Source organism: Electrona antarctica (genome assembly GCF_951216825.1).
Source record: "Electrona antarctica genome assembly, chromosome: 7".
Taxonomy (NCBI): Eukaryota; Metazoa; Chordata; class Actinopteri; order Myctophiformes; family Myctophidae; genus Electrona; species Electrona antarctica.
In genome coordinates, this window is record NC_136812.1 from 30,477,434 (window position 1) to 30,499,294 (window position 21,861).

General features: G+C 42.8%; 1 protein-coding gene across 1 annotated transcript in view; it reads left to right on the top strand.

The window, feature by feature from the left end:
- Positions 1-21,861, top strand: part of agbl4 (AGBL carboxypeptidase 4) — a 448,634-nt gene that overhangs the window by 302,046 nt on the left and 124,727 nt on the right. Inside the window, exon 6 of the mRNA XM_079505215.1 lies at positions 17,399-17,438. Coding sequence (XP_079361341.1) covers positions 17,399-17,438 — 40 coding nt within the window. The remainder of the gene's footprint in view (positions 1-17,398; positions 17,439-21,861) is intronic.

Here is a 21,861-nt window from a genome sequence, read left to right on the forward strand (position 1 = left end):
GGACTTATGTGGCTGGTTAAAACTGATATGAGGTTAGGGGACTTATGTGGCTGGTTAAGACTGATATGACGTTAGGGGACTTATGTGGCTGGTTAAAACTGATATGAGGTTAGGGGACTTATGTGGCTGGTTAAGACTGATGTGATGTTAGGGGACTTATGTGGCTGGTTAAGACTGATATGACGTTAGGGGACTTATGTGGCTGGTTAAAACTGATATGAGGTTAGGGGACTTATGTGGCTGGTTAAAACTGATATGAGGTTAGGGGACTTATGTGGCTGGTTAAGACTGATATGACGTTAGGGGACTTATGTGGCTGGTTAAAACTGATATGAGGTTAGGGGACTTATGTGGCTGGTTAAAAGTGATATGACGTTAGGGGACTTATGTGGCTGGTTAAGACTGATATGAGGTTAGGGGACTTATGTGGCTGGTTAAAACTGATATGAGGTTAGGGGACTTATGTGGCTGGTTAAAACTGATATGAGGTTAAGGGACTTATGTGGCTGGTTAAGACTGATATGACGTTAGGGGACTTATGTGGCTGGTTAAGACTGATATGACGTTAGGGGACTTATGTGGCTGGTTAAGACTGATATGAGGTTAGGGGACTTATGTGGCTGGTTAAAACTGATATGAGGTTAGGGGACTTATGTGGCTGGTTAAAACTGATATGAGGTTAGGGGACTTATGTGGCTGGTTAAGACTGATATGACGTTAGGGGACTTATGTGGCTGGTTAAGACTGATATGATGTTAGGGGACTTATGTGGCTGGTTAAGACTGATATGATGTTAGGGGACTTATGTGGCTGGTTAAGACTGATATGATGTTAGGGGACTTATGTGGCTGGTTAAAACTGATATGATGTTAGGGGACTTATGTGGCTGGTTAAGACTGATATGATGTTAGGGGACTTATGTGGCTGGTTAAGACTGATATGAGGTTAGGGGACTTATGTGGCTGGTTAAGACTGATATGACTGCAGCATTCAAAGCTCTGATTTAACCTGATTTTGTCACTTTCAATGCATTGATTCAAATCCGCTAATAAAATATGAGAAACATAAAATATGAGAAATCTTGTATTTTGTATTGTATTGTATTTTGGAGTGCCGCTTTTTCCACTTTGTTGGTTTATGAGTTAAGTGTATTAACTCTTTGAGAGTTTCAAGGATTTCTATATAGTTTTTAGACTTCTCTATGGCAGAATGGCGTTTTTGAATGATTTATTGAAAATTCTCTGTTGTGAATGTGTGACAACGAAAGACCTTCAGAGAAAGCTTGGCTTGTCTGCTTCCAGGAAAAAAATGAACTGAGTTGATAAAATGTTTAGTTTTTGTGTTGGAAGCCATTTAAAAGAGCCTGCATTTACACTGGGTAGTGTTTCTAGGACAACAAAAAAAGTTATGCCCGGTTGAAGTTTTATTTTCTAAATAACTTTTTTTCTGCTGGGCGTACACTACCACAAAACTCGCTCAAATAAATAGTACTGCTTTCAACTTTTTCTGCTAGAAAATCGCTCGGGCGAGACGGCAAAACAGGCAAAACAATAAACTATGAAGACTCCCTCTGCCCCCACTGTTTACAGGGGGTGGGACCAGCTTCCAATGGCAACACGTACACGTGTGTCACGTGACACAGGTTTTCTGGGTAATGTAGTTGGAATATAAGCTCAGGAATTTAAACAGCGCTTCGGAGCATATTAATATGTTTAGATTAATCAAAAACTCTGAAGACGCCAATTGGCGTCATTGATCATTTACGGAATTCTGATGAAGACGCCAATTGGCGTCTTTCACCTTCTAAGGGTTAAAGATGAGCACCATGCACTGCAAACCAAGGACAGTTTCCAGAGGACACGCACCTGCTTTTCTTTCTTTACATGATGGTGCATTGTAGCTGTACAGGTTCAAGTAAGTCCACGCATCATACAGATGTCTGATATTGGTTTTATTTGTCATGCGACTTTCAACTCCTCCAGTCACCAAGACACCGTGAAAACTATAATAAGGAAACAATTACATTTTGTTCAGTTTTGAGTCCATACACATTGTAAACAGTGATTAGAGTCCACACATGTGCATTCAAATAATCAAACAAAGTCCATATTTCTACATTACAGCAACATTAGGCAATACACAACAAACACAATACACTCAAAAGAACACAATAAAGAATATGTACCGTGTGCGCCTTTGAACCATGTGCAGATTACTGAATATTTGTCTCTCTCTGACGTTCCCAAAAATACAACTTCTCTCCAGGAACTCAGTTCAACCTCTGACCCTTACTGACAGGTGACGTCATGTGAGTGACGCGACACTCTAATCATGTGACTCCCTTTGCATAGGGTGCATTTTTACCTTGTGATATATTCTTTTAACATATTTATTGCCATTTCCAATTCTATTTATTATAATGAAATCAACCTTTTTATCCAAGTATGATCATAAATGTTGCACCACCAAACCATATTTAATATAATTTAAGTTTATACCTGAAACCACTGTCTCTCGTTCTGGGACAGTTACACTCCCACCAATTACTGCAATTTAGGGTTTACATATTTGTAATAAATTCAGTAATTTCCTGAACCGACCTCTTAACTCTTAGGTCAAGACTTTTAACCCTCATAGGTAAGAAATGAAACACTTTTCCCTTTTCTTCCCTCCACACAGGTAAGTATTTGCAGGTACACTAGTTCAAATATTAAACCACATTTTTGGCTCCTCTCTAAGATGGAGAATGTGTCACTGTTCACATTCCAATTTACTCCCACCACTGGCTTGGTTAGGAGCTTGTCATGATCCACCTCTGAAACTCCACTGACTTGCTTACTGTCAGGACTTGACTCCAACACTTGTCTGTTGTTGGACATGAACTTGTGAACATGTAACATGTAATTCTATCAGGTGTCTCCTTCATGTCTTTATCTGCATGTATCGGCACTTCATGTTTATTGTCCACTTTACGCTCCGGTACCGTTTTGTACGTATACTGGCTCTCTTCCTTCGAGACTTCCATCTCCTCTTCCAGACTGAGGGAACCTTTCATGAAGGGGTGTCGGATGGTATTTCTTACATATGTTGCAAGTGGCCTTTTGCTTGCAGTCTTTCGATACATGTCCTCTTCGAAGACATCCAAAACATAGGTTATTTTCGAATATGAACTTTTTCTTATCTTCAACAGACTTGTCACAGAACGTCTTGCATTTGTAGATGAAGTGGCTCTCTCCACAGCATACACATTTGACTGTGTTTGAGGATGCTGAGGGAGATTTTACTTCCTCATCTTCAGAAGTGTCCTCCGAACTACTCCCTCCTGCACTGTGTGTCTTTGCCACCGTTTTTGGCTCATCTCTGGTACTTAAGTTTGTGACCAACACATTTGCCTTTGGGTGCCTCTCTTCCATATGTTTCAGCGCATGTAAGGAGCTCACTGGATTGCATGCAATATATGCTTCTTGTGCAATAAATTCTGCAAATTCTTTGAAACTAGGGTAATCCTCATTTTCTTTCAGGCATTTTGAGACTATGCGATTCCACCGAGAGGTCACCCAGTCAGGGAGTTTGTGGAGCATCTCTTGATTCTTTTCCCAGTCGTTCAGCGATTGAAGCCCCTTCACATGTGGTATGGCATTGCTGCAAGCTTTAAGAAAATCACCAAACTGTCTTAGTTTAATTGACTCTCGTGAACCAATCCTTGGCCAGTTCTTCAGTTTATCTCTAAAGGCACGCTGGATTATAAAGGGGTGGCCATAGCGTTCATTCAGTGCCTCCCATGCCTGATCGTAGGCTTCTTCATCCTTCCTGAAGAAGCTTCCCTCCAACACAGAACGTGCCTCTCCACCGACATATTTTTGCAAATAAAAGAGCCTGTCTGCTGTGTTTGAGCAGCGGCGTTCAATTAATGCCTTGAAGCTCACGCTCCACTCTAAGAAGTTCAGTGGGTCACCTGTGAAGATAGAGGGCTCAGGTGCAGGCAGTCTGGTAAGCACCATTATGTCATGAAGGGCTTGAACTAATGACACTTCGTTGTTGGTATTATTTGACTGTACATAGTCCTTACATGTTCTTTCATTTTTTATTTCTTTCTTGCTTGCACTTTGTATGTCTGTCTTATTTTTGCTTTTTATTTCTGTTCTTTCATTTTTTAGTACTGGCTGAAGAATGACCATTTTGCTACGAGCTGATCTCTCATCACAGCCCTCACTTGAATCCGCTTCAGAATATGCCTTAAGCTTTGCTTCTAGTACTTGAACATCCCTCTGATTTTCTAGCTTTTTAAGCTCTGCTGCCATAGCTTGTTGTTGTGCTTCCATATCTGCTTCCATAGCTCGCTGCTGTGCTGCCATAGCTTGTTTTTGTGCAGCAATAACATCCTCCATCTGCATTTCTGCTTGTTTTGCAGCCAATTCTGCTGCACAATCTGCAATTCTTGCTGAAACACTTGGGTGTTCTGATCCATATCCATATTTTGAGTGTTGCCTCCCAACAGTAGATTTAGTTGATGTAGTCTCTATTAAGGACTGGGCATATTCTTTGTCAAACACTGCATTGAGTCTTTTCATTTCTGCCTCCGCATTAAATTCCAATCCAACTTCTTTCTGACGTAATTTCAATAGCTCCATCAGGTCTCCTGTTAGGTACACGCAGCCGTCTATTTTTCTCCTAATCTCAGTAGAAGGTGCTGACTGTGCTCGTATATTGTTATACGCATCTTCCAATTGTTTTCCTGACGCTTCAACACAGTCAATCAATTCAGTCAAGTCACTATCAGAGCACTCAAATTTCAGACCTGCACGTGCAGTTCTCACATTTCCTTTCCAACGTTCATACATAAAGTCGAATTTATCCTCCATTTTGGAAATCTCTTGTTGTTTCAGCTCCTGCATTTTTGGAGTTAAAGTTTTCACTCTAGTTGATTTCCGTGTTTCGGCTTGTTTTGATGTAAGGGTCTCTTCTGAGACTTGGAGTATTTGTAGTTTAGCATGAATTTCACCTATTAGTGTTTCCAGGCTTTCCCTTTCTTTGTCATCACATTCTGTTTCAAGTTGTTCTTTTAGTTTGCCATATTCTTTCTGAAGAGACTCAATTTCTTTCTCATCTTCTTGAGGTTTTCCACCAGGGGCAGGCATAATTATGTTGTATAACCTGCTGGATATACCATCAACTTATAGTAAGGGTACACAGAAACTCTCAAGTGCAACCGTTTACAACAACCTTCAATTAGCAATGCTAATGAACTGTCAACTCAAAACAGATACAAAAATAGATACATCAATACAGCACACATAACTTGCTATTCTTTTTTCTTTCTTTTGTCTTCATGTATACATTTATTTTATGACCCTTTTGTTTGTTTGTTATGTTGCACTGTAAAAAACCTTGACGTCTGGGATGATGACGCAATCTTGCCTCCCTCCGCTTGTATAATGTAGCGATGATGCGCACACAAGTCTCTTGTAGAACTGTAGTGTACACTGATCAACGCTACCCTCTCTTGGTGACACCGCGCCACTGCAGCTTCAGTTCTTCAAAGCGTACTGTCTTTTCTTTCGTCGGACGTTCTCTCTGCGTCCGCGAGACAGCGACACGTTGGTAATGTTCCACTTCTGTCAGTCTCTTTTACCACAATGTTGGCGTGCCGTGTTACATTCTCTCCATCCCTCTGGGACCACGCTGGCATGCCGTTTTCTCTGGTGAACCACGCTGGGCGTTACGTTTTCACTGTAGCTGTACAGGTTCAAGTAAGTCCACGCATCATACAGATGTCTGATATTGGTTTTATTTGTCATGCGACTTTCAACTCCTCCAGTCACCAAGACACCGTGAAAACTACTGACGTTCCCAAAAATACAACTTCTCTCCAGGAACTCAGTTCAACCTCTGACCCTTACTGACAGGTGACGTCATGTGAGTGACGCGACACTCTAATCATGTGACTCCCTTTGCATAGGGTGCATTTTTACCTTGTGATATATTCTTTTAACATATTTATTGCCATTTCCAATTCTATTTATTATAATGAAATCAACCTTTTTATCCAAGTATGATCATAAATGTTGCACCACCAAACCATATTTAATATAATTTAAGTTTATACCTGAAACCACTGTCTCTCGTTCTGGGACAGTTACATGCATTAATTATGTTCCAACCGCATTGATGGGCTGGTAAAAAAAAAACATGTTAACTTAACTTTATGATTAATCGTTCATCTGTATCGGCCGATGCTGGCCCTGTTTGTTTTAGCTGATATTTAGTTTATTGTGAAGCTGAAAAAGCATTTGTCAGGCTGCCGATTCAATCAGTATTTTCTGGGGAACTTGTTTTCAATTCGGTTATCGGTATCGGCCAAAAATGACACGATGGTGCATAACTACTGTAGAAAACAGAAGAAAATGTATGTAGTGTGGAATTATTTATTATTACAAGTTAATACTTTTAATATTATAATTATTCATTTTATATTTTGAAATAGTTGGATGAATTCAAGGGGATTTCTGTTTAATGAGAATCCAAATCCATCCGTTCTATGTTTTGTTCATATTTTCTTTTTATTAATAGCCTTGTCATCATGAAGCAATGTTGGAAATCTAGGAAGAACCGTATTGGTCATTTTATTTTCCCTTGCATTTTGATGTACTTGAATGAAGAGCCCACAGCCACAACCAAAGCCATAACCGAACACACAACACATAACATAGCACATAATATAAAATAACATCCCTGACCTCCTAAATTATACATTGTACGACAGCGTTACACACAATATAGACAGATATAGACAGTCACGTTTACCTTGATGATTATGATGATGATGACAGAGATGAGATGACAGAGACAAAGAGGACAGAGATGAGGGGACAGAGATGAAGGGACAGATAGACCTGCAGAGATGAAGGGAGATGAGTTGGTCTCATGCTCACCACCCTGTTACTGTGTCCTCTGCCCTAACCCTGTGTGACCCTGTATGAGGGAGGTGGGCAGATGGTGGGATTTGTGATGTGATGAAAGAGGGAGTAAGAGCGTGCACGTGCATGTGGGTGCGTGCGTGCGTGCATGTGTGTGCGTGTGTGCGCATACAGCATGTATGTGTGTACAGTATAGGTGTAGATCCAGGGGGACAGCAGATGCTTGTCTCCAGCCTCTGACCTCATCAGGCGAGGGGGTCAGTACAGGATCACTGCACACAGCAGTCAATGAGCCCCCCACTGTCGTTAATGCACAACCTGTGTTCCATGATGCCTGCATTACACACTGTGCACATTCAAAGAACAACAGCCTAATAATGTCATTAACGTCCTATCAACGTGATTACAATTACTCTGTTGCGTGTAAATACTAAATTATACACGTATTTGCAGGCTATTCCTGTACTGTATTGTACGGGGATCATCATTTCACATACAGTAATGCATGCATTTTCTATAATGTAAACTTTTATCTAAAGATGGCCCCAAATCATATTGTTGTAGACATTTGATTTGATGTATATTATGATATTCCCGTGATATTATGCGACTTCATTTTAGCACTATCAGTGTTTTTGAGATATCAAATCTCAATTTTTAAATTGAAAACTGTGGAAGGAGTCGGCTGGTCTCTGCGGCAGTGTAATTTTGTCATATTGACTTTAAATTAATTTGAAATGAGCTACAAAATGATGGTGGTTTTCAGTCCCCCCCCCCCCCCCCCCCCACACACACACACACACACACACACACACACACACACACACACACACACATAGCGCTTCCAATTTCCATGACATCCCTCCCTTCCCTCACTCGCTCACTTTCACACTGATAACGATCAGCAAATATGAAAAGTAAATTCTGATGGAAATGTTGGCAAATGGGTTTTGGGTAGATCATGCATGAATATTTAATTTAGTCATAAAGTGGGTTTTAGTACATTAATACATTATTTTCCCTCTGCTGTCGTTCCCTCCACCCCTCATCCGTCCACTGTATCCCCTCTCCCCCCCAGATAAGGCTGATTTATATAGCCTACGTGGTTGCATGACTGTGTTGCACGCCGGAAACTGCCGATCTACACGCTCAGAACGTGCCACAGCCCAACATGTTCTGAGCTTGTAGATCAGCTATTATTGGCGGCGTGACACTGACGTGCAACTAAGTACTGTATAACTGAGGCTTTCAGATGGCAGTGTGATCCGTTATCTGCTCATCTGTCCTGCTTGTGTTATACTAATGGAAACGGAAGCCCTGATGAACAGATATTAGGCAAATGAAGACTTTACTGGAAGGAAAGGGAGAGAGTATTATGTTTGAAGATATTCAACAGAAACTAATTGAGACTCTAATACAGGGGTTCTCAACCCGTGGGTCGCGACCCCTCAGGGGGGTCGCCAAATTATTTTAGGGGGTCCCCAAATTATTTTCAAAAAAATATATATATATATATATATTTTCACGATTTTTCAAAAATAGCAGACCTACAAGCTCGTAGCGCGCCATGAGCTTGTAGATCTGCTATTTTTCAATAGCTAAATTATAACAATGCTTAAAACACCAAAAGGGGTTCCCGCCCAAAATGGTTTAAGGTTATTGTAGCAGTCAATTTATATTGGGGGTCGGGAGGGGGCGGGGCGGGGCGGGGGTCCCGAGACATTGCCAAAGCATTTCCGGGGGTCCCCGGCCAAAAACGTTGAAAACCCCTGCTCTAATAGACAGCAGACTTGGTAGACAGACTAATACATGTTCTATGAGCAATGTGTGTTTTAGCCAGAATATTGATTTCACATTAACGGAGATGAATAACAGTGATGAAAGAGCAACATGCCTATTATAGCACTGATTTACATCTCTGGACTAAGTCTGCATATATTTCAATGCTATCTCAGTGATCATACTTGATATTTAACCACTAAATTACAGTATATTCTGTATACTCTATATGCTTAGTTTACCATAGCCCCCCCAGGAATCTGTAGTAGGCCCCCTCCTGTTTTGGCTCTACACGGGTGTGCCATTGACCTCTTGTTCCCTACCACTTCGTGTGTCTCTCAAACCTAATAACCCTTTCGCATTCCCATTAGGCTCATTACTAGCATGGCTACATCAGATCTGAGCCAAACCCAGTTTGCAAATTATCGTTTTGTAGTGGGTCAAGATACATGCAGGCAAAATAATCCACATACTGTACTGTCATTGTTAACACTTTTCCTTTTTTAAAGCTGCAACTAATTTTAGCTTTATGGTGCAGTATGTATAGTGGATATTGTTTCTTGGATGAGCAGTAAATTATGTCTCTCGTGCGTGAGATCTGGTTTGAATCCCGGGAAGGACATAGAAGTTATGGCATTTTGCAGCTTTAAGGTGTGTGATTACTTGATCTTGGCATGATCTTGGCTGCTCCAGTCAGTCAGTTTTTGTGCTGTGTTGCTAACCTGTGGCAGTGTGCTGGTAACCTTCACCAATGGAATGGCTTTTGAGGGTCTCTTGAGAAAGAAGAAGGTTGTACCTCTGTGTTTTGTTCCCACAAACACTGCAGTTTGTTGTTTGTTTTTTAGTCTGCTTGGATGTTGCTTACAAGATTGGGGTTTACTTTGTCAGCACAAATTCAGACCTTCGAACATTTCACTGGAATTTTCAAATCAATTCAGCAATGTTTGTACTGTCCAACGTGGTACAGACACACAGCCTACAATGCATCCCTCATAAAGGCTAAAACAGGCATACAATACAATATGCGGTAAACATCCTCAGTTCATTTATCTATTTGTAACTCTGAGAGTATACAAATGTGTTGTACACTGAATGAACTTGTTTTGTGAATAAAAAATCACACCCGTGTGAACTGAGTGGTGTAAGGTTTTATATAGCATGATCAGCTGTGGTCTGACGTAATGTCTGACGTAATGAAATCACACCCGGATGTGATTTCACAACTGGCTTTTTTTGTGCAGAAAAAATGAGCATGGTTGCTACGGTCATCCAGTTCACCCGGGTGTGATTTAATTACGTCAGAAATTATTTTGAACATAGCAACCATGCTCATTTTTTTCTGCACACAAAAGCCAGTTGTAGGAGTGGTTTACACCACTCAAAAAGAATACATAATTATTTTAACCAAATAGGTAGATTGCAACACAAATGGGGTGGTTGGAGATGTACTGTAGCCAGGTAGGATCACTGGGGTGGTTGGAGATGTACTGTAGCCAGGTAGGATCACTATGGGGTGGTTGGAGATGTACTGTAGCCAGGTAGGATCACTATGGGGTGGATGGAGATGTACTGTAGCCAGGTAGGATCACTATGGGGTGGTTGGAGATCTACTGTAGCCAGGTAGGATCACTATGGGGTGGATGGAGATGTACTGTAGCCAGGTAGGATCACTACTGGGTGGTTGGAGATGTACTGTAGCCAGGTAGGATCACTACTGGGTGGTTGGAGATGTACTGTAGCCAGGTAGGATCACTATGGGGTGGTTGGAGATGTACTGTAGCCAGGTAGAATCACTATGGGGTGGTTGGAGATGTACTGTAGCCAGGTAGGATCACTATGGGGTGGTTGGAGATGTACTGTAGCCAGGTAGGATCACTACTGGGTGGTTGGAGATGTACTGTAGCCAGGTAGGATCACTATGGGGTGGTTGGAGATGTACTGTAGCCAGGTAGGATCACTATGGGGTGGTTGGAGATGTACTGTAGCCAGGTAGGATCACTATGGGGTGGTTGGAGATGTACTGTAGCCAGGTAGAATCACTATGGGGTGGTTGGAGATGTACTGTAGCCAGGTAGGATCACTATGGGGTGGTTGGAGATGTACTGTAGCCAGGTAGGATCACTATGGGGTGGTTGGAGATGTATTGTAGCCAGGTAGGATCACTATGGGGTGGTTGGAGATGTACTGTAGCCAGGTAGGATCACTACTGGGTGGTTGGAGATGTACTGTAGCCAGGTAGGATCACTATGGGGTGGTTGGAGATGTACTGTAGCCAGGTAGGATCACTACTGGGTGGTTGGAGATGTACTGTAGCCAGGTAGGATCACTACTGGGTGGTTGGAGATGTACTGTAGCCAGGTAGGATCACTATGGGGTGTTTGGAGATGTACTGTAGCCAGGTAGGATCACTATGGGGTGGTTGGAGATGTACTGTAGCCAGGTAGGATCACTATGGGGTGGTTGGAGATGTACTGTAGCCAGGTAGGATCACTACTGGGTGGTTGGAGATGTACTGTAGCCAGGTAGGATCACTATGGGGTGTTTGGAGATGTACTGTAGCCAGGTAGGATCACTACTGGGTGGTTGGAGATGTACTGTAGCCAGGTAGGATCACTATGGGGTGGTTGGAGATGTACTGTAGCCAGGTAGGATCACTACTGGGTGGTTGGAGATGTGCTGTAGCCAGGTAGGATCACTATGGGGTGGTTGGAGATGTACTGTAGCCAGGTAGGATCACTATGGGGTGGTTGGAGATGTACTGTAGCCAGGTAGGATCACTATGGGGTGGTTGGAGATGTACTGTAGCCAGGTAGGATCACTATGGGGTGGTTGGAGATGTACTGTAGCCAGGTAGGATCACTACTGGGTGGTTGGAGATGTACTGTAGCCAGGTAGGATCACTATGGGGTGGTTGGAGATGTACTGTAGCCAGGTAGGATCACTATGGGGTGGTTGGAGATGTACTGTAGCCAGGTAGGATCACTATGGGGTGGTTGGAGATGTACTGTAGCCAGGTAGGATCACTATGGGGTGGTTGGAGATGTACTGTAGCCAGGTAGGATCACTATGGGGTGGTTGGAGATGTACTGTAGCCAGGTAGGATCACTATGGGGTGGTTGGAGATGTACTGTAGCCAGGTAGGATCACTATGGGGTGGTTGGAGATGTACTGTAGCCAGGTAGGATCACTACCTGGCTACAGTACCAGGTAGGATCACTACCTGGCTACAGTACCAGGTAGGATCACTACTGGCTGGTTGGAGATGTACTGTAGCCAGGTAGGATCACTACTGGGTGGTTGGAGATGTACTGTAGCCAGGTAGGACCAGGTAGGACCAGGTAGGATCACTACCTGGCTACAGTACCAGGTAGGACCACTACTGGTTGTCAAGAGGTATTGCATGAAGCTCAAAGCATAATGTATTTCCTGCCCAAACAGGCTTTCCATCTTATTTCAGGGGTAGAAAATGTTGTTGCTCGCCCAGGAAACACAGTTTGAATTCTTTGATGCTTAAACAGTACAGTATGCATGGCTTTAACCCAGAGGATTTTACTGTGTAGTAACCTCGCTACCAGTCTTTTCTCATCTCCTGTGGAGAAAATGCTGCTACGGAACTATGGTACAAAGTGTCTATAGGGTGGGGCTTACATTGTATACATTCCCTGGAAGGTTGCCAACTAACTACCTGAAATTCAGATGGGACACCCCGCCAAGCGTCCCTTATTTCTAGGAAACATAAGAGACGCCTAGAAAAAAAGAATGTCACAGTATATATGTACATGTAGCCCTACAGTTTTTGTATATTATATTAACAACCTGTATTGTAGTATATGAGCTATTTGAAATTGTAAGATATGTGTCACTGATTGACTTCCAAAAATAAGGAACAAAGTAGTTCAACAGGAGGACACGACTATTAGTTTCCAAATATAACGGGACAAATCCTTATCCCACGGTACGGTTGCCAAACCTACCCAGAAGCTGTCTTTTTCAACCAAACACAACGCAGCGTTCATGCCCTGGAAATGTAAACATATCAGCATCAACATACAGTACCTTCGTTCGACATGACTTCCTGTACTTCCATAATTTTAGCCAATCTTGCGTAGCGTATATGCGCAGGTAGTAACTAACTACTGTATTTTAAACTAGCCTACTATTGGTGACTCATGACTGGTACCCAGCACAATGGCCAGTCCATCCCAGTATGTGTGAGGTATACTGCAGCAGGTACAACTGTTGTGACGAAAAGAGAGCTGAGCCAGAAGGTAATAAAGCTCTCTGTTTACAGAGCAATCTTCGTTCCTACTCTCACCTATGGTCATGACCGAAAGACTAAGATCGTGAATACAAGCGGCCGAAATGAGTTTTCTCTAGCAGGTGGCTGGCATCTCCCTTGGAGATCTGGTGAGAAGTTCAGTCACGTGAGAGAGACTCGGAGTATAGTCGCTGCTTCTTCGCCTGGAAAGGAGCCAACTTAGGTGGTTCGGGCATCTGGTTAGGATGCCTCTCGACCGTCTCCCCAGGGAGGTCCTCGATGCACGTCCCACTGGGTGAACACGGGGCAGACCAAGGATGAGATGGAGGGATTACATCGACTCACTTGCCTTAGAACGCCCGGAACGACTGGAGCTTGTTGGTGGAGCAGTTGTCCCCGCGACCCGACTACGGATAAGCAGTTGAAGATGGATGGATGGATGGATGGATGGATGGATGGATGGATGGATGGATGGATGGATGAATACTGCAGCAGAGAGAGGGGCCAGTGAGCTGCTATACTTTTTGTATGGAGGCGGACCTCGACAAGGAAGTTGATCCCCCGGCTCTTGGCTGCATTTGATAAAGATTTATACAATCCTATTTTCTGCCTTGGATTGCCTCTGCTAATATGATTCTCTCTCTATCCCCCTCTTTCTTCCTTTCAGCTCTCTCTCGCTCTCTCTCTCTCTCTCTCTCTGAACACTAAGCATCTTATCCATGTAACGCAGTGACAAAGGCAGAGACGAGAGAGCAGTGGTAGTGTGTTGTAATTCTCTAATTCATCCCTGATTCATTATCTCTGGATAACCGGCTGATTTATACGTAGTTGTGCACCGTGTTGCACACCAAACATCGGCCATTTACAAGCTCACAATGACGCGTTGCAGCGCGACATATGTGAGCGAGTAGATCTGCTGTTTTCTGTGCGTGACACCGGCACCCAACAAAGTATAAATCACCCTTAAGCAGTGGCAGGCTGCATGCACTGCTCACAGGATGTGTGTGTGTGTGTGTGTGTGTGTGTGTGTGTGTGTGTGTGTGTGTGTGTGTGTGTGTGTGTGTGTGTGTGTGTGTGTGTGTGTGTGTGTGTGTGTGTGTGTGTGTGTGTGTGCGCGCGTGTGTGTGTCTGTGTGTCTGTGTGCGTGCGTGCGTGCGTGCGTGCGTGCGTGCGTGCGTGCGTGCGTGCGTGCGTGTGTGCGTGCGTGCGTGCGTGTGTGTGCATACAGGAAAACAACATTGTTAGCAGTTTTCATGAGAACGTTTGTGGAATCAGTGGTCAGTGGAGCATGCATGCCTCTCTGGGTTTGTCCATATATGATAAATATAAACGTCATGGATTACCATATTTTATTCATATTTTTTTAACTTCAGTGTATTGTTTTGACAAGGTCTCTCGCACTCTCTCTCTCTCTCTCTCTCTCTCTCTCATGCAGTCACTTGCAAAAAATAACCAGTAGAGGGTGCTGCAAATGCAAATTATTATTGTTTTGCTCACTCAACTCTACAACTCAATGTGGGTGTGGTTGATTTATTTATCGTTTTCAAGCATTTTAGTCACTGTAATATACCCAGCGTTAACTGGACCATTTCTAACTGAGAGTGCACAAATGTGACCAAATAGACCTGTGTACTCTCTCTGAGTTAACCCATTTAGACCTGAGGACACATCTGTGTCAAATTTGAGCTTTTAACCACTTTAACCATTATTTTAAACTGAAAATTAGCCGTTCAAAATTTTTGAAAGAATTTGAAAATGGGTGCAAATCTTTGAATATAATCTTCTTCCACAGCAAACATCTTTGCTTCTGGGGGTCCCAGGAAAAATATATTTTCAGATTGGGGCCAAATACATATAATTCTGGGGGTCCTTGACATGAAGACGTTTGAGAACCACTGATATAGAAACATAGGATTAAAAATAAATAAAACCTATGTTGTAGGTCTAAATGGGTTAAACAAACAGATTGGAACAGTGCAGTCCCTGGGGGACAGTGGGGGGTGTACACTGGGCTGTGTCCGTAACAGCAGTGAGAAGAGGAAGTGGCGGTGCAAAATGTTTCTCTGTTGTTATTGATTCCTGCTGGGGCGAGTCAACAATCTGCACAGGGACATGCTCACTTCTCTCTCTCTCTGCGTGCGTGCGTGTGTGCGTGCGTGCGCGCGTGCGTGCGTGCGTGCGTGCGTGCGTGCGTGCATGTGCATGTGCATGTGCATGTGCGTGCGTGCATGCATGCATGTGCACTGAAATCCTCAGTGTTCTTTTAACACTGAGTGCGTACAAAGGGAACCACATTATGAGATGCATTGTGAGCTTGTAGATCGGCTATTTTCAAAAGATTATTATGTATTTACACAAACCCTCAAAGCTGGACATATGTAGGAGGGGCTAGCGGCCCTCAAAAATGTGAGGGGATACACACGCAGATCCGACACACCAAAGGTCCGACACGTGGAAGCCACCCGTCGCTCCCGTCATTGCGCCGGTCCGACATGCGTTGCGCCGTGCTTGCGGTTAGGGTGTGGAGCAGACAGCAGAGTATTACGCAGCTCCCTGCTCTTCTCTCAGCTTGTTGCTCTCAGTCTCACGTGGTCACAGTGACCTCTGGTCACAGTGACCTCTGCTGCTTGCTGCGTCTCTCACTTCAAGACCTCTGCCTTCTCCTCTCCCAGCATGAGTTTGTAGATCATCGTCTAGCAGTTGCTCTGGATGAGTGCGTCAGTCAAACATCTCAAATGTAATATGGAGATGAAGATATATAGTAGTACCCCACCGGAGAGCCCAACTTCAGAGGACTCTCTGAGAGCCATGCTGTGCTCAACTGGTCTATTATGGTGTTTGAATTGTTAATGAAGGCCGCTCCTAAAAGCTGCCGTTCACTGTGACCTTACATGCTGTGACAGCCTTGATCATACTCACACACACACACACACACACACACACACACACACACACACACACACACACACACACACACACACACACACACACACACACACACGCACACACACACACACAGGCACCGGGCGTACACATGTACACATATGTGCGTACACACACTCATCTCGGATCAGAAGATGTTTATTCTTGTGGGACTGGTATTTATGAAGGGGTGAGGACCTCACCGTGAGGTGTTGATTACTGCAGTGCTCAGAGGCCTGGAGTGTGTGTGCGTGTGCGTGTGCATGTGCGTGCATGTGTGCGTGCGTGCGTGCGTGCGTGCAATCTGCTGGGAGGTTAAAGAGATGGGTGAGCCAGCAAGCATCTCCTCTAGACTCCTCAGCTGCTAGAGATGTGAAGTGTAAAATTGGGCACTCTTTCAAATGCGCTCCATCAGATCAGTCACACACACACACACACACACACACACACACACACACACACACACACACACACACACACACACACACACACAATATGAGCGTAAACGCCGTTGTGAATGAGGTCCAATCAAACTATGACTTTTCAGGGAATGTAAAATAGAATGCGTGTTCCAATGGATACAATTTAGTTATTATTTAATCACAAGCTGTAGTTAATACTTTTCATTGTTTCCATATTCATAAAACCGGTGGACAGACTTCCAGAATATTTATAAAAGAGCAGTTCTCCAAGATCACACAACGCGATGCGGCACTGGATGAGCTTATAGATCGGCTATTTTTGCTTCTTTTGTGAGACACTGTTGTACAAGGAAGTACAGGGCATTCATTTATGAATGAAGACATAAAAAGTTGACGTGCTGTATGAAGATTCAAGGTTTCTGCCTGACAGCAACGATGTACTGCAGCAGAAACTCATGCACATCACATTGATGCATGGACTGTATCTCTGCATGACTGATAAAGCGCGTCACTTCGTGCCGTGCTATAATTATGAGCTTGTAGATCTGCTATTTTTGAAAATGTTCAAATCTGCAAATCTTTATAGATTTTTGAAAGCGAACATCTTTAACTAAAATCTTTGTTTATGGTGGTCCCTGGAACATGGCGGCCAAATGCATAACATTTTGGGGGTCATTGACATGACATTTTGGGGGTCATTGACATGACATTTTGGGGGTCATTGACATGACATTTTTTGAGAACCACTGATTGAACCACTGACTATAGCAACATATGTTTTTCGTTATGCTGCGTTCACGCTGGCAGATGCAAAAGATTCAAAGATGCAAAGCTACACAGCGTATTTGTAGATTTATATCTTTGTAGCTGAAGTTGGAACTATAACTCAACTTTTTTGTGGCTTTGTAACTGTTGCTTTTGCAGCAGCTACAAACGCCGGATGTATCTTTGTATCTTCATGTCGCTGGCTTCCATTGAAAATAAGTAGAAATGGTAGACTTTGTATCTGCAGCATTAGGATTTAGTCAAGACATTAGAATCGGCCACATGCAGGTCTCAATGGAATAACCTGACAAGTTCCTCTCCCTTTTTTCTTTCAGCAACAAAGGCAACTTGACCTGTTGACTATCACCAACCCAGGTAAGACGCCTTATCCTAATATAAAACTGTCTGTCCTTCCTGTCTAAATCCCTTATTTTGTCTAAACCCTTTTTTCTCCTATGTGGGTTCAGCATTGATCTGAAGATGTACACAGGCAATACATTGTTACCATGTGCAGACACTCACAAACCATATTTTGCCACATTCAAGTTGTTAGCATTTTCTGGAAACTCTGTTTATCTCTAAGGCCGGAGTTTTCGCCATTAATGTGCATGCGTGGCCATGTGCGCATGCATGGCCACGTGTGCAACTGCGCATGCATGCGGCAATGCGTGGCCAAACTGGCCATGGTGTATATCTATTCTACGTCCGAGCATAGACATGGTAACGCCCCGCCTGCCTCTGATTGGCCTACCGACACTGCCGGCCTTACCAGACTTTCCTCCGAGGTGGATAGCTATATGCTGGATAGTCTGCCAAGAGGTTACTCCGTGGTGGGAAATAAATAAATAATACAAGTACGATATAATACAAGAGAATGACAGCTTGGCACGCGCGACAGTAACTTTTATGTTTTATGGAAGAGGCAAACTAATATATTGTTTATGCCGTTTATTTGTACAGTGTAAACTTGAAACATTATTGTACTATAAAAATGACTCTTTTCCCTTGATCTTTATCTTTTTTAGTATAATAGTATTAGTTTACTATAATTAGATTAATACACGATAATCAACACTAACACTTCTAATGTGTGTGGGTGTTCTAATTTAGAACACACCCAAATCAAATCATACAAATACGTGTTCAATCAATCAACCATTCAATCAAAGCAAACGGCATTGCCGCAAAACGGTTTGCCTCTTCTACAAAAAGAAGAGGCAAGCTGTCATTCTCTTGTACTTAGTACGTAAACTGCAGTTTACTTTGAAAACCTTCCGTCAGTCCGTCAGTCATGCCTCGTGACACGCTCCATATATGGCCAATACAGAATTCATTCCATATGTTGATCTGACCTCATCAAACCCTGTACACTCAAGACACGCTCCATATATGGCCAGTGCAGAATTCATTCCATATGTTTATCTGACCTCATCAAACCCTTAAATCTCCAAATATGGAGCTGACCTGTTCTGACATATGTTGATCTGACCTCATCAAACCTCTATACACTCAAGACACCTTGCTTTGATATTAGAGCCAGCCAGAAAATCTACATCTGACCTCACGGACACCAGATTAATAGTTTAACTCCTGCTACTGTGCTGTTAATAAGAAGCTCTGTTGTTCGACCTCTGTTGTTCGACCTCTGATGTTCGATGTCTGTGGAAGCTCTGTTGTTCGACCTCTGTTGTTCGATGTCTGTGGAAGCTCTGTTGTTCGACCTCTGATGTTCGAGGTCTGTGGAAGCTCTGTTGTTCGACCTCTGTTGTTCAAGGTCTGTGGAAGCTCTGTTGTTCGACCTCTGATGTTCGAGGTCTGTGGAAGCTCTGTTGTTCGACCTCTGATGTTCGAGGTCTGTGGAAGCTCTGTTGTTCGAGGTCTGTGGAAGCTCTGTTGTTCGAGGTCTGTGGAAGCTCTGTTGTTCGAGGTCTGTGGAAGCTCTGTTGTTCGAGGTCTGTGGAAGCTCTGTTGTTCGAGGTCTGTGGAAGCTCTGTTGTTCGAGGTCTGTGGAAGCTCTGTTGTTCGACCTCGTCCCTTAGGGTGAGGTCGCTTCTCGCCCTCATGGCGTCTTACTGGTAATATCCTCCAGCCATAATATTCTCTAGTTTCACTTTCAAGTCAACTAGGCTTCTTCCGGGTCGTAGCAACTTCTATTTCCAGTATGATTTAAAAAAATGTGTTGAGTGATCACTTTACTACAAACAAACAAAAAACTTCTTGCTTTGAAATGCATGTAGCTTTGAGAGGAAATAGATGTCCAGTGCTTGACACCAGATGCTCGACACACATTTGTTCGTCAAGCCTTTTTTGCGTAACTAAAAACAATGGAATGGATGGAATATTTATAACACAAGGCTTTGGGGCAAAAGTTCATATTTACCATGCTCTGTAGTCTAACCAAGACAATGAATGTAGGCCTATATAGAATAATGGAACAAAAGTGTGTTGCATTCTCTTTCATCATTTGCAGGCTTGCATAACTGGGTAAGTTATAGTAATTAACCATATGCTACATGCTAAGCGCAGCAGCCAGCAGGCAGGCAGGCTGTCTACAGTCTGTGCGTGACGATGGAATATGTTCATTATGTTGTCAACTGGAAATGACGATAATAAATGGAGATGTTTACTTTGGACGTTGGAGAAACATCGGCTGACATGGTGGTGGTGGTGGTGAGTAGGCTACCGAGTAGCTAATCTTCCTGAAGTTAAGAATTAATTGGCCATCCTGCTGAGCCTGAAAATAGTTTAAGTCATTATGTGAAATTGTGAATGTACATTAACAGTAGCATATCAATGTTTGTAAGGGCATGTACTCATTTTAGCACCCGAATGCAGTGCACAGAAACATAATGTAAAGACAAACAAACAGTCCACTTTTGCATGATACACTATCATGATAAAGGATTATTCTTCTGTTGTTGAATGCTCATAATGATTAAATGTTTTTTCGTTATACCTACTTCAACATTTAATAGACATTTCCACATGCATTGTGTCTGATGAATATGGTATTGAATAAGTAAGGGATAATATCTGGCTAGGTGGTCATTGTCGGGAGATAATTCACTGACAGGGAGTTTAACCACCGAGGCGAAGCCGAGGTGGTTCAACTCCCTGAAGGTGAATAGTTGAAGGTGAATAGTTTGGGACTATTGAATAGTTTGGGACTATTGCTGATGCTGAATAGGTGAATAGTTTGGGACTATTGCTGTACAGCACATAACCCAATGTCTGTTAATACTTTGACTGCACATATGCCCATTGCCCGGGTGTGGACTAGAACTAAAAGTCTGCAAATACTTTGACTGCATCATCACTGGGCCATTCACCTGAATACTACTACTTTGTTTATGGATGTTCAACAATACAAATGCAATGACTGTACAGTACACAGCCCGAACTCTGTAGGTTCACTGTAGGTTCTCATATCCCCGGATGGGTATGGACTAGTTTTTATCATTTCCAAAACAATAAACAAAACTACCTCTCTACCTGGAGGCATGTCCTACTACCCGCCTGTCCATCTTTCTGTCATGCCACGAGGTATGTGACTACAATGCTTTTAATGCAGAGGCATGAGGCATGATTGCGGTGTAACCAGAGTATCTTTGGACAGTGAACACATTGAAATGTATAGTGTGGCATGTTGTCATAAATAGGACAATATTTTTGTATCACCAGTCAACAGGGGTGTCAATTCGGTATTGCAAGTTTTGGCAGATGCCACACCATGACCTCTTAGTCAATATAGAAATTTGTTCAATATGTTCAAATACATTTTCAGGAAATATTCACAATTGGACATTATTGTAAAACAAAGCAACTGCAACCGAGGAAGCCAGGTATTACTGTGTCCTATTAGGTGTTTTCATCAGGTGAAATGCAAGGCTCATTCAGCTTTGCTTTGTCTCTGAGTAGAGAGCACTGATTGCAGGGGAGCAATCAAGACATTTGATTGTTCTTCTTCCCATTTAATGGGAATGCCCAGTGTCAAATAGCAACGTTTAAAATGAGGACACCAGCTAGCAAGATGTCAGCTCTCACAAAAATGTGACTTTTTTGTGGAAATAAAATATGTTCAGTTGGTGTTCAAAGTTATCTGAGGACCACCATGATTGATGATACAATAACTAATATCATGCTAATTGTAACATTTCTAAATTAATTAATTTTACTCGGTTTTGAAGGCATTAGTAGGCTCTGATGTTATTACTGCAGTCTGGCTTATTGATCTTTGATTCTCTCAGTATTTGTTGCATTTGGATCATTAATTGAGTGGTATTGTTGCTTATTATTAAATGCTATAACGCTATTTACGTGCTCGGACACAGCCAGGGACACACATTGCTGGGCAATGGAGTGGCTGCACCACTCAAAAAGGCATCACAACTGAATTGAAAAAGAAAAGGTTTTCAAGCCCCACAGCAGTATTCCTTCTGCTCTCTGACACTTGCACTGTCCATGGTGCTGAAATGAGCATATCAGAGAGAATCATCACTCAATGATTGTGCAGCCGACAGAACTTTGTAAAGGGTGAGACTGCATTTGAAAAGCTTAGCTGAAGTTGTCTCAACTATCAAGACATATGCACATTGCACACCTACGGTTTTGAAAGTTAAAGATTCAATCTAAGACTATTACTGACATGAAATGAGTCATTTCAGTTCCCAGTGTGTTGTGTTATTTTGATATTCTTACCTACAAGAGGGTTCAGCCAATGTTTTTGTATACATGTTTTGGAGAATTCTACTTGAAAGTTAAAATGATGATGCAGTTTGTCACGTGGCAGTGTTATGCC